Genomic DNA, 12,243 nt, shown 5'->3' with positions numbered 1-12,243 from the left:
GGCACTTAACTTACCCACCCCTAACTGAGTCACAATAATATACTGTAACTATATCTATAATTATATGCTATAACTAGTATACTAGTATAATCGCTATGGTAACTGATCCTCTGCAAGGCAGTCACATCCCATCACATCCCTATGGCGCCCTTTCTTCCCTTCGTCCCTTCCTTGCCGGGCGCTTAACACTTAGTCCGAGTATACATAGGATACATACAGTATACTCCACTAAGTATAGATACTATAGTTACTATAGTTACTATAGTAATTACTATGATATTGTATAGTATCAGCTACTCTACTACTTTGGTGTACTTGTATTCTGTAGAAGTTACCGATCGTGGCTTAGGCTAGACTCAGTGGTGCCTTAATGCCTTAGTGCCTTACTGCCTTCAATGTCAGGCCCTTACACCTCCAACTGGTGCCTGCTGATTTGATGTCATCTGCATCTCCGAAGTGTACTTCTGCATATTGCATGTGCATGTGCTCTCCGCATTCGACCCCTCCGTGTCCCCTCCAATCTTCCCCTCATCACCCATCACCACCACCACCACCACCACACCTGTACACAGAGCATGAACCCCTCCTTCCAACCACCCAGCCCCGTCCCACCGAGGACCAGCTCCGCCGGTGCTACAAATAGCCCCGCGAGCCCCCCATCCCATCGCCATCGAAAATCTGTCGACGATTCAGCCAACGGCCTCCCAACAAGGCAGAAACATAAGCGCAACAGGTCCAGTGTCGACGGCACCAAATACAAAGATGGCACCTGGTCTTCCAAAAATGAGAAAATCCTCATCGGTCCCTACGACTACATGCACCAGCATCCCGGCAAGGATGTACGCACCCAGCTCATCCAAGCATTTAATTCCTGGCTCCAGGTGCCACCAGAGAGCTTGGCCATCATCAGCAAAGTGGTCCTGATGCTGCACACGGCATCCCTACTGTGTGTACCATATACCTTATTTATGTACCACCTCGGATCTATTCTAACCCACCGCTCTCCAGAATCGACGATGTCGAAGACAACTCTGTCCTCCGCCGCGGCGTCCCCGTCGCCCACAACATCTTCGGCACTGCCCAAACCATCAACTCCGCAAACTACGTCTACTTCCTCGCCCTCCAAGAAATCCAACGCCTAAATAATCCCGTCGCGATCGACATCTACGTCAAGGAGCTCCTCAACCTCCACCGGGGCCAGGGTATGGACCTCTTCTGGCGCGACACTCTCACCTGCCCCACCGAAGACGAGTACCTCGAAATGGTCGGCAACAAGACAGGTGGTCTCTTCCGACTCGCCGTCAAACTCATGCAAGCCGAGAGCAGCACAGGCAAAGACTGTGTCAGTCTGGTGAATGTCATGGGTCTAATTTTCCAGATCTGCGACGATTACCTGAATCTCTCCAATACGGCCTACACGCATAATAAGGGTCTCTGTGAAGATCTGACCGAGGGCAAATTCTCCTTCCCAATCATTCATAGTATTCGCTCGAATCCCGGCAATCATCAGCTTGTGAGTATTTTGAAGCAGAAGACTCAGGATGAGGAAGTGAAACGTTATGCGGTGCAGTATATGCAAAGTACCGGCAGTTTCACGCATACACGGCAGGTTGTTCGAGATTTGCGCGATCGGGCGTTGTCTCTGATTGAATTGATTGATGCTACGCCCCGCATTAATGGTGCTGGGGATGGCGAGATGGTGCGTGCTGTTCTGCATAAAATTGTGGATTCTACATTATCGGATGAATCGGCACAATAGTTGTGGCTCTCTGCGGAGATCTTACCTCTCTTTTCTTTTATTTTTTGGTTATCCCCCTTGTAGGAGTTTTGACGCTTTTGATTTATACCCATCTCAACTTGAAATTTCCCACTGTTAACTATGTGTGATGACGTGCATAATAACGATATTACGACAATATGAATTGAATTTGAAATACTTGAATATGAGCCCTACTACTGAGTGAAGGAACCTCGATCTATACTAGTAAATGCTAGCACATTAACTTAAAGTTAATTCAAAGCCACATAGGCAGGCTCTTGGTATTTGTGTGTAAGGTTTTCGTGAGAGTAGTGGATCCATGTCTATACTTCCAAGGTTTCAACGCGGCCAACAAGCTCTCATCGGAATTAACTGAGTACGAACCTATAGGTCGAACTACATATCTGCACATCCATAGATGACAATTTACCCGGATACCACTAGTAGCAGGTGCTGGATAATTGAACAGCTCGCTTCTACCAGTAGTACTAGTACTGGTAGTGCTCACTTGGTCCTCGGCATTGAGTGGATGCACCTCGGATCCCCCGCACGCATAACCGATTTATGCGGGGAAAGCTCCAATGAACACATCTTGATTCGACAAGGCTGTATGCCAACAACTGAGATCACGGTTCAGCCGGAGTTATGAATTTGTGCCCGGTTTTAAATCCTCTTTCCTTTACCAGTGCCTGTTCCTCTTTCTCTCATTCAATCCATATTAGTACCTACATTTCCTCTACATCCTCCAGCCCCTCGTGATACTAGTACTAGTATCACCACCACACTCATCCAACATGCCGTACAAATCCCGCTGGACAATCGACATCCCAAACGCCCACCTCGCCTCAATCCTCCTAGACTCCCCAACAGCCCCCTTATCCAAGACCAACCGCTGTTTTCTCGAAGCCGCCCGCCCAGAAACACACTACTTCACTCCGCATGACTTCCGCCTCTGGAGCCAGCGCTTCGCCGCCGGCCTTCGCAAATCAGGCCTCCAACCAGGCGATCGGGTCCTCCTCTTCTCCGGAAACGACCTCTTCTACCCGGTCGTCTTCATGGGAATCATCATGGCAGGCGGTATCTTCACCGGCGCCAATCCAACCTACGTAGCCCGGGAACTAGCCTTCCAGCTCCAAGACAGCGGCGCCACGTACCTAATCTGCGCTGGTAGCAGCCTAGACACAGGTTTAGACGCCGCAAAGCAGGCAGGACTAGACCGGGACCGGATCTTCGTCTTCGATAATACGATCTACGACGGTCCAGGCATCGGACAGAAAGGATGTCGGCACTGGGGCGAGTTAATCGCCCCAATCGAAGAAGGAACAGGTTTCGCCTGGGACGATCTATCCACGCCCGAACAAGCCGATACAACCCTCGTACTCAACTATTCCAGCGGAACAACGGGTCGACCAAAAGGCGTCGAGATAACGCATAAGAATTACGTGGCGAATATGCTACAGTACAACTATATGGCCTCTTTGAATCCGGATTATGCGGAGAAGTTGCTTCGCGCGCGCTGGTTGTGCTTTTTGCCGCTTTATCATGCTATGGCGCAGAATATTTTTATTGCGGCGGCGTTGACAAGGCGTACGCCAGTTTATATCATGCCTAAGTTTGACTTTGTTAAGGTGCTGGAGTATACGCAGACTTTCCGGATTACGGATTTCATCTTCGTGCCGCCTGTTATGGTTATGTTGGCTAAACATCCGGCTGTGAAGCAGTTTGATCTTAGTAGTGTGGAGAGTGTGGGTAGTGGTGCGGCGCCGTTGGGGAGAGAGGTTTGTGCTGAGGTGGAGAAGTTATGGCCTGAGGGGAAGATCAATGTTAAGCAGGGGTGGGGAATGACTGAGTGAGTTTCCTTTTCTTTCAAACTCTTTTTCGCCTTTCTTCTGTGCATGGATGGTTTGCTGCACGGGTTGATCGTTATGTCAAGAGCAATATTAATGGCTGTATAGGGCAACATGCTCCATGCTCGGCTGGGATCCGAGAGAAAAGAGCGATTCAGCCTCAGTCGGGGAACCTAATGCCAACTGTGAAGCCAAGATCGTGGCCGAGGACGGCCTGACGGAGATCCTTGAGCGCAATCAACGCGGTGAGCTGTGGGTGCGCGGTCATAACGTCATGAAAGGTTACTGGCGCAATCCTGAGGCAACGAAAGAGACCAAGACAGAGGATGGATGGCTTCGGACAGGCGACATTGCCTATGTGGATGATCAGGGCAAGTTCCATGTTGTGGACAGGCTGAAGGTACGTAACGTCATTACGCGCTAAGTTTCGAGAATCACACAGATATCACATATGAAAATGGAAGAGGGGTACTGACATGACCCCCCCGCAGGAACTGATCAAGGTCAAGGGCAACCAAGTGGCCCCAGCAGAGTTAGAGGCCCTGCTTTTGGAACACCCAGCGATTGCGGATGTGGCCGTCGTGGGTGTTGTGATGTAAGTATCGTACATATTTTTGGGGACCCCTTCTGTCTCTTTGTGATAGCCCCGGCGCTGACAAGGTGACACAGCAACGAGGAAGAACGGCCTCGTGCATACGTCGTTCTGGCACCTGGACAATCTCTCACGGCAGAGCAGGTCGTCCAATTCATGGACGGCAAGGTTGCCGCAGTGAAGCGGATCACTGGTGGGGTCATGTTCCTTGAGGCGATCCCTAAGAACCCATCGGGGAAGATCCTGCGCAAAGTCCTGCGCGAGCAAGCGCAGGCGGAGCTGAAGCAAGGTGCCACAGCGAAACTCTAGTCGCGGCAGGGTTTGGCATTGCTTTGTTGAGCGAGGGATGTATACCTAGGTATATTGCAGAATTGGGCTCGAGTGTACATACTTTCAAAGTTTTCTTTCTTTTTCCAAGGTTCAAGTTCTTTTGGCGATCATCTGTATACATTACGATGAGCAGGGCGATCACTCGCGGGGATCCGTGGCCCTGGAGACGCGGGCTAAAGCCAGATGAGAGAGAAGCAAGAGAAAAAGACATAGCCGAGCGAGTGGATGGAGAAGCTGATTCGCTGAGAGGGCACTAGGTTAGACCGTGTTAGCCAATATTAGCGCGAATGGCCTGTGCCACGCCCAGCTGGAGCTGAATGCGCCCCTCCCAGCATCGATCCGATCGCAGATCGCTCGGTCTGAGAGGTTAAGGTGACCCGATCGATTGATTTTTACGCTTCTCAGGTTTTATCTCCGTAACCGTGGCCATGGGCATGGGTCGAACACCCCTGCTCAGAAGGTCGCGAATGATTTGGGGAAAAAAATCAAATGACATAAAATGAAAGAGGGAATAGTGGGGAGGTTCAGACGGGCAGATCCCGGTTGAATCCTGCGTGGCGCTTGATGTTTGCAGCTGAAAACCTGGGAGTCTTCCCCATGGCTGACTGGTCGGCAGCTGGTAACGAAGTCTAGTGTTTTCTTTTGGAATCCAGCGTTCAAAGACACGGGAAATCCACATGAGTACTCCGTAGGCCGTACAGAAGGCGAGATTACTGGAAATGGCCAGTACTGCGAGTACTGCGAATGTTGCAGACTTCCTTCCACCGTTTCTATTGTGCATCTTTGACTTTCTGATGGATCACTTATATAAGCCTTAATACTTTTCATGAAGATGATCTACTGGAATATCCGGAGTAGTAGTTTTAATTAATTTCCTTTTACCGTCCCTGTAATGCTATTGCGAACCATCGTGTCACCATCGTGGGGAAACACTAAGAGGTGAACTTTTTTTATAGATCCAACCGAGATGATGCCAGCCCCGCCATCTTTGCCTTTGCCTTTGCTCCCAAGTTTTGAAAAATAAAATAAAATAACTTGAACACTGTCGATCTCTTAACATCCTCAGGCCACCCGTTCAAGTCGTTTATAATCCTGGTCATAACCCCTCTCTTTGGATCATAAACTTGCTCAACCACCCCGCCCCGCCGTGATAGTGATAGCTGTGCTTCGGGCTTCATCGAGATCATGTCCACGCCGATCTAAACCCCGAGCCTCATATATTCCAAATCACGCATCTACTAGCACAGACTACTTTTTCCAAAGTTCAAGTTCTCGACTTTGCTTTTCTCTAGTCGAATTATAAAGCTCCCTCACACCCCCGCGATGGTCCTTGCACAAGAAGTATACACGCGATCTCGGGCTCTACCACTTTTATCCGCATCAAAGTGGCCACTATACACCACTCTATTCGGGATCAGCACGATCGTTACCAGTCTATTTCTCTTTTCCCTGGCAATCCAGCATCTCAAACGAATTTGCAAATCTGCGCCGCAATCGGGCCCGTGGTACCAAATGTCCAACATGGAAAAGGCAACATCCAAATCAGCCTCGCCGCCGCCACCACCAGCAGCTTCCGCATGCGACGTGTTAAAACCACTTTCGCACAACAGCAATTATCCAAGTAGCGGGGTTGTGGCGGCCAGAGCCCGTGAACAGATGGAGAACAGTGGGAAATCTTCCCCGGTGGTCCCCGCTGCGACTGTTGCCACGCAGCCTCGATCTGGATCGGAGGGAGATGCAGCCACCGGATCTGGATCTGTCCAAAGACGCAACGAATCGGTGCAGCAGATGCGTGAGGTGGACGATAGTGGTGTGCGGACGTGGAGACGCCTAGTCGTCGAGTATAGTTAGGGGGCATTTTCCAAAGTTTTTGCCTAAACCTTGGAATCATCTTTGTTTTTTTCTTGTGTAATGTTTTTAGCCTGGTGGCCTTTTTGATGGTTTCTCGTTTTATGTCACTGTGATTATGCATTTCCCACGTCTCATTCATTTACTACTGTATTTGCTCATTTTCACTCACATTGGGAGGTCGGCGATCCTTTTGTTTTGTTTTGTTTTTCCATTTCGATTCATCCTTTTCATCTTTCGATTTTATATTTTATACTCCGTATACTTGTCCAAAATGGAAATTCTTAGTCAGCAATGATCGGCCACCTTCACCTCCAAAGTTGGCTACGTACAACTACTTCCCTTGACTACCTTACTTACACCTCCCATCTTAATTCCCAGCATGGCTGTATCGGCATTTCCTTCAGCAGGGGAGTCCCCCGATCTCACTCTCCTAAATGCCGCCCGTCTTTTCACACGCCTGGAGTATAACCTCCTCTCTCCAGGTGCGGAGCTCCGCACCCTACGCCGGTCCGAGTACCAGCGCATGCGAGTAACCAAGGTAAGACCTAAACAACGACAACCTCGACCGCAATCGGGGAGACTTCAGCCAAATTGATAGATCCTACCTACTATCAGAAACTTTGAAGCTAACAGGTTGTTCCATCCTATGACAGAACGTCGAATACGCGCGGACCCTCCTCACCCAACTCGAACGCTCACTCCCACAATTAAAACAACTCGACCGCCGACATGAGGCGCAGGCGGAAATTGCTCGTGATAGGCAGCTTCTTAAGAGAATGCAAACTGTTCTCGATGAGGAAGAGGCCGATGCCCGCGCCGATGAGAATGGCGAGGACGCGGAGGATGAGGGGGATGATGAGTGGAACGAGTTATTCTCGAAACCGATGGTGGAGAAGAAGGTTGTTTCTTCGACCCCGGAGGTCGATGGCTCGAAATCAACGGCTCTCTTCACCGAAACTGCTACAGCTGCAGCCACAGCTACAGCTACCTCCGTCCCGACGTCTGCTTCTACACCTACTCCCACACCTACAACATCAGAACCACTCTCCACCCTCCGAAACAGACACGCACCAACCACAGCACCCAAAGAAGCCCCCGCAAAAACAACAGGAAGCACTACAACCCCAGAAGACCCTAAAATTGCCGCAGAAAAGGCCCTCGACGACGACCGCTCCGAACAAGAAGATCTTACCAGTTCACTAGTCGCAATGGCCAGCCAATTGAAGTCCCAATCACAGTCGTTCCAGGAGACGCTAGACAACGAGAAGGATGCCCTGGATCGAGCTTCGTTGGGCATGGATAAGACCTCGTCGACGATGGAGGCGGCGGGGAGGAGGATGAGCATGTTGACGCGGATGTCGGAAGGGAAGGGGTGGTGGGGGAGGATGATGCTTTATGCGTGGATCTTTGGCTTGTGGATTGTTGCCATCTTGATTGTTTATGTTGGGCCTAAATTGAGGTTCTAATGTGAAGTGAAGTGGAGTGTTGTTTTTGTTTTACTCGTGTTGAAATTAAGATACCCTGGACATCCGCATTCTTATTGAAACCATCCTGACCATGTGCCATTGCATAAATTCGACTACAATTTTGATAACAAGGGTATACCTGTTTTGCGTAGACGCCAAGTACCTACTGACCGGTCATAGCTCGACATTTTATCATACTAGTAACTACGAGTACCAGTCTACATGTCATGATCATATAAAGTCGGAAACCCGATAATTGAATTCCTGCCTGACTATAACCCAACGACCGAGGCATGACACATGAGAAGAGACATGATAATTCCGTGTATCCTGTCATTCCCCCGTGCCCATTGCCCGGCTGGTCGCTCGAGGCTTCCAACGGGCGCGAGACCAAGGAAACGATGGGGGAGACGGTATGTTTACATACAAAAAAAAACAACAAAAAAGATAAGAGGGTAGGGTGACAACCACAAGAGAGATGATAGGATATCCAGCATTCAAATCAGACACAAGGGGGAAAAAGGAAAGGGGAAATAGGAAATAAGAGACGATGGTTCACAGAGAAAGAAAAAGAGAAAAATGGTTCAGGGCTCTCCGCGTCGATTAAACGTTAGAGAGAGCCATGGTCAAAAAAGGGTATCCTGTTTCGTGTCATCGAGAGCAGGAAGAAAAAGAAAAAAAAAGAAAAGACAAAAAGGAACCGGCTAGAGATCGTGTCAGGAAAAGGCGAGCGCAATTAGAAAGGACACATGGAAGAAGAAAATGGAACAGAGGAAGAAATGTTCAACGCCGGAATTCTGGAACGAGGCTTTTGATCACAATCCCGGCGAGATCCGATTACAGCCGAAAGGAAAAACACATGCGATCTAGTTCAGCACACTGCGACACCCTGGGATTGGTAGTTCATTAGATCAAACCGCAGAGTCGGAGGTTCTCTTGGATGATGATATCTAGGAAAGGTGTCAGTCATGTGTTTTTTTTTTCTATCACCTGGATTTTCAAGAAGGATTATAGTGGTTGACTTACCGTTGACAGCGGCCATGACGAACCGGATCTGGGTGGTGTCGGTGGCGCAGGTGAAGTGGGTGTAGATCTGTTTCTGCTCGGCCTGGTTCAATGAGACGAATCGGTTGAGGATGTAGTCGCACGCAGCAGAGTAGTCGGCACCACCCTCGTAGTCGGGGAAGTAGTTCTTCATCGGGCTGACGGGCAGCTTCTCCTTGAATCGATCGATCTTGTTGAGGAAGAGAATGATGGAGGTCTTGACGAACCACCGGGAGTTGCAGATGGAGTCGAACAGGGTAAGGGCTTCTTGCATACGGTTGACGGTCTCGTCCTCGAACAGCAGCTGGTCGTACTCGGAGATGGCGACCAGGAAAAGGATGGTGGTGACGTTCTCGAAGCAGTGAATCCACTTCTTTCGCTCTGATCGCTGGCCACCGACGTCGAACATGCGGTAGGTCAGATCGCCAATGATGAAGGTAGTCTCGGTGATACCAGTAGTCTTAACACGGGAACGGAGAACATCCTGGTCGGTAGGGAGGTAGTCGGGCTGGGCGATGCGATCAACGGCGTCGAAGTAGCTGTGAATTTGTTAGGGGAATGACCATTTCGTTTTCGTCGGCAGTGACCACTTACTATTTGGCGGAGTCGTTCAGCTGGTACTCACGCGAGCGCTTGAAGCACTCCTGAACACCGGTGTCACGCCACAAGGCACCAATGGCATTGCCAACCTCCGGAGGGATGCTGTCACCCTCGATCTGAGCGGGCTGCATGAAGATGGTCTGGACGTGATATTCGTTCCGCGCATCCTCCAGGGGGAGCTCGAGAGATTCCATTGCCTCAAGGATGACCCGCATCGACTGAACGGTGTTGCTGTAGATAATTTCTTTGAAGGATTCGCGTTCGTCGCGGGAGTAGCCACCCTCGTGGATGAGCTTCATCTGCTTCAGAATGGTAGACTTGCCCGACTCTCCGGCACCTGTGTGATTTCTTGTCAGCTGCTACTCTAAGACTGTCGGAGTTGTTTTCTTGATCTCCGGTTGGGGGCGAATTGAATCATACCAAGGAGCAGCATCTTGATCTCATTCCGTTGCATCATCTTGTCGCGCTTCAACTGGTTTTCGATCTCCTCGTTACGCGCCTTCCCCTCCTTATCCTCAGTACTCATACCACAACCCATTATGGCGGTGTTGGTGGAAAGATGTGTTTGTAAATAGGGTGCGTTTTGTGTATGCGTGAATTAACGATAGTGTGGTAGGAGCCGGTGTAATTTGGTCAGGGATCGGTCGATCAGGGACTGGAAGCGTGCGCGCAAGGTCAGCGAAACTGATCGAGGAGAAAAACGTAAGACCCTCGAGAGAGACGAGCAAATGAAAGTCTTGACTATCGTCGGGGACTTGGCGAAGGTGGTACAAGCCGCAGAAAACCCAACGTTTCAGGATGGAAAGGTGTCGACGCAAGGGTGAAACCAAAAGGGTCGGAGCACGAAAGAGAGAGAAAGTGATGAGAGGAGAAAAGGGGAATTGAGATTGACGTACCTTGACAGGAAACCCGAGGCTCAAAGGAAAGGAGCGATGGATGGGAAGAGTTGAGGGTATCCAAGAAAAGGAAAAAAGGAACAGAGACGCCGGGAACCAGCTGAGAGAGAAGGAGAGGTTTAAGGTGTGTAAGGGGGGGGAGAGAAGAGGGGAGTTGGGGGAAATTGAAGTTTCTTAGCATGAGAAAGGGGATACACATGTAATACCGGCGCGTCAGAGCATTTAGTGAGGAACTCCGGTCGATGTGACGCTGGCCTGACGGTATTATTCATCGTAGGCGATTTTGGCATCACCGTCCCATTGGAGGATTCTGATTGGTCGATGGAAGGTGGAGTAGTATTGGCCAACAGCCAATCACCGCCCGTTCCAGGGGAGCCCCTTTTACGGTCTCTTTGTATACACCCTCCCATCAATACCCTCTTTCACTCATTCGGCTATCATCCGTCAACAAAGACACATCAATGAGACTGTACTCTCTACACTGTGTTTCTGAGCAATGAGAAATATCTCCCATGTCTCATTCTTCTACAGATACTGCTTATACTCCATCCTCCATTTACTCGTACGCAGTATGTACATTCAGGAGGATCTACATGTGGGGACCAAGCACACTAATGGTTATTGTCCGACGACCGTCTCCATTTTTGAGGGCATGAGACGGGGGTGCTCGAGTCCCTGGAGCTTTCATCTTCTCGCCCAGCCCGCCTTACCATTGATGGATATGCATTGCACTGTACGGAGTACAACTGCCCTTGCTCTGTACCCCGTACAATCATTTATTCTATTCTTGGACCACTCAAGCTGACCGTTGTGTAGGAATCCCATCGAACTTGCTTTTTACTTTGTCTTTTTCTTTGGCTTTGCCAGTCCGATTGAGCAGAAACTGCGCCTGCCTCAGCCTGGAACACCCTCCCCAAATCCTAGTCATCTTTTTACCGTCACACCTGAATCAGCAGTCTGGCCTGGGATCGCTCCCGTCCCTATAGATGGGACTCTCAACACCCCCACAGGGTGGCGTCAGGTCGGCCGTTGCAAAACCTGTTGCTCCATCACTCTCTCCACCGCTGTATGTAGTTAAGCCCTGTCTGGATATAGTACTATCACTAACTATGTATCCAGTACGGAGTACGGAGTATTTATTGTAGACTCGATACGGATTCCTGCTTGCCTAGTAAAAACATACTGCCTACATAGTACGTACCATGACCATCTATCTGCCCATCTCCGGTACCGTGCCGATCCGCCCGGGGGGGGGACGCAAAACAAGGTCCTTTGATCCCCGTGGATCGGCTTCCTGCACGGGATTTCAAAGCAAAGCGGGTCAGACGAGGGTGAACGACATGCATCCCACTGCACGGAGTTATAGTCACTGAAAGCCGGGCCCCAAACAAGAGAATGGCGCACATGGGTCTCACATGGCCCGCCCCTGAGCTCATGGAATTTCTGGAATTTCTATCTCTGGGGCACGCTATCGGGTTTGACCCACTATCTAGTGCTTCTAGCTCTTCATTTGCCGCGCGCCACCCCTCCCCCTGGTCCTCCTTTTCTTGCAGAGGACGAGCATTGCATGGGGAGGGGGTATACCAGGGTCAAAGTTGGACCTGCTTCCTCCTTCGTCCGGGGCTGGAATACTCTGCACGGAAGGTGTCGACCGGCTCTACCCTTTCTGCCATACTTCCAAGTCCTCTGTGCTATCTCACGTACTCGTAATCTGGAATTTCGAGATTCGCCGGGCGGGCTAATTCTTACTAAATACAGCATGCATGTCGACTTTCTCAATCTGTCGGTTCATAGTCCCGACATAGAATGACGGTGTAGCTACTATCTGGTTTATGTATAAGCCAGTTGCGACACACCA

The 12,243-nt window shown here is 50.0% G+C and overlaps 5 protein-coding genes across 5 annotated transcripts; 4 read left to right on the top strand and 1 right to left on the bottom strand.

Annotated features, from left to right (window-relative positions):
• Window positions 1–575: 575 nt before the first annotated feature.
• Window positions 576–1,759, top strand: N7509_007254 (FPP/GGPP synthase family protein; the record flags this gene model as incomplete). The annotated part of the gene is made up of 2 exons (XM_056631891.1): window positions 576–946; window positions 1,009–1,759. The coding sequence occupies 2 exons, from the start codon at window positions 576–578 to the stop codon at window positions 1,757–1,759; spliced, it is 1,122 nt and encodes a 373-aa protein (XP_056487442.1).
• Window positions 1,760–2,553: 794 nt separating this feature from the next.
• Window positions 2,554–4,507, top strand: N7509_007253 (acyl--CoA ligase; the record flags this gene model as incomplete). Its single annotated transcript, XM_056631890.1, has 4 exons — window positions 2,554–3,608; window positions 3,715–4,006; window positions 4,098–4,201; window positions 4,276–4,507. 4 exons carry the CDS (start codon window positions 2,554–2,556, stop codon window positions 4,505–4,507), a joined length of 1,683 nt encoding a protein of 560 aa, XP_056487441.1.
• A 1,344-nt stretch (window positions 4,508–5,851) lies between these two features.
• Window positions 5,852–6,379, top strand: N7509_007252 (uncharacterized protein; the record flags this gene model as incomplete). Its single annotated transcript, XM_056631889.1, has 1 exon — window positions 5,852–6,379. The coding sequence occupies one exon, from the start codon at window positions 5,852–5,854 to the stop codon at window positions 6,377–6,379; it is 528 nt and encodes a 175-aa protein (XP_056487440.1).
• Window positions 6,380–6,758: 379 nt separating this feature from the next.
• Window positions 6,759–7,845, top strand: N7509_007251 (uncharacterized protein; the record flags this gene model as incomplete). Its single annotated transcript, XM_056631888.1, has 2 exons — window positions 6,759–6,917; window positions 7,033–7,845. The coding sequence occupies 2 exons, from the start codon at window positions 6,759–6,761 to the stop codon at window positions 7,843–7,845; spliced, it is 972 nt and encodes a 323-aa protein (XP_056487439.1).
• A 906-nt stretch (window positions 7,846–8,751) lies between these two features.
• gpaA (guanine nucleotide-binding protein subunit alpha gpaA) lies at window positions 8,752–10,027 on the bottom strand (the record flags this gene model as incomplete). Its single annotated transcript, XM_056631887.1, has 4 exons — window positions 8,752–8,795; window positions 8,872–9,428; window positions 9,484–9,826; window positions 9,910–10,027. 4 exons carry the CDS (start codon window positions 10,025–10,027, stop codon window positions 8,752–8,754), a joined length of 1,062 nt encoding a protein of 353 aa, XP_056487438.1.
• Window positions 10,028–12,243: the final 2,216 nt, after the last annotated feature.

The sequence above is a fragment of the Penicillium cosmopolitanum genome (genome assembly GCF_028827165.1).
Source record: "Penicillium cosmopolitanum strain IBT 29677 chromosome Unknown utg000008l:1.0-4398992.0:1.0-4402845.0, whole genome shotgun sequence".
Lineage (NCBI taxonomy): Eukaryota > Fungi > Ascomycota > Eurotiomycetes > Eurotiales > Aspergillaceae > Penicillium > Penicillium cosmopolitanum.
This window is presented reverse-complemented; position numbering and strand designations above follow the sequence as displayed.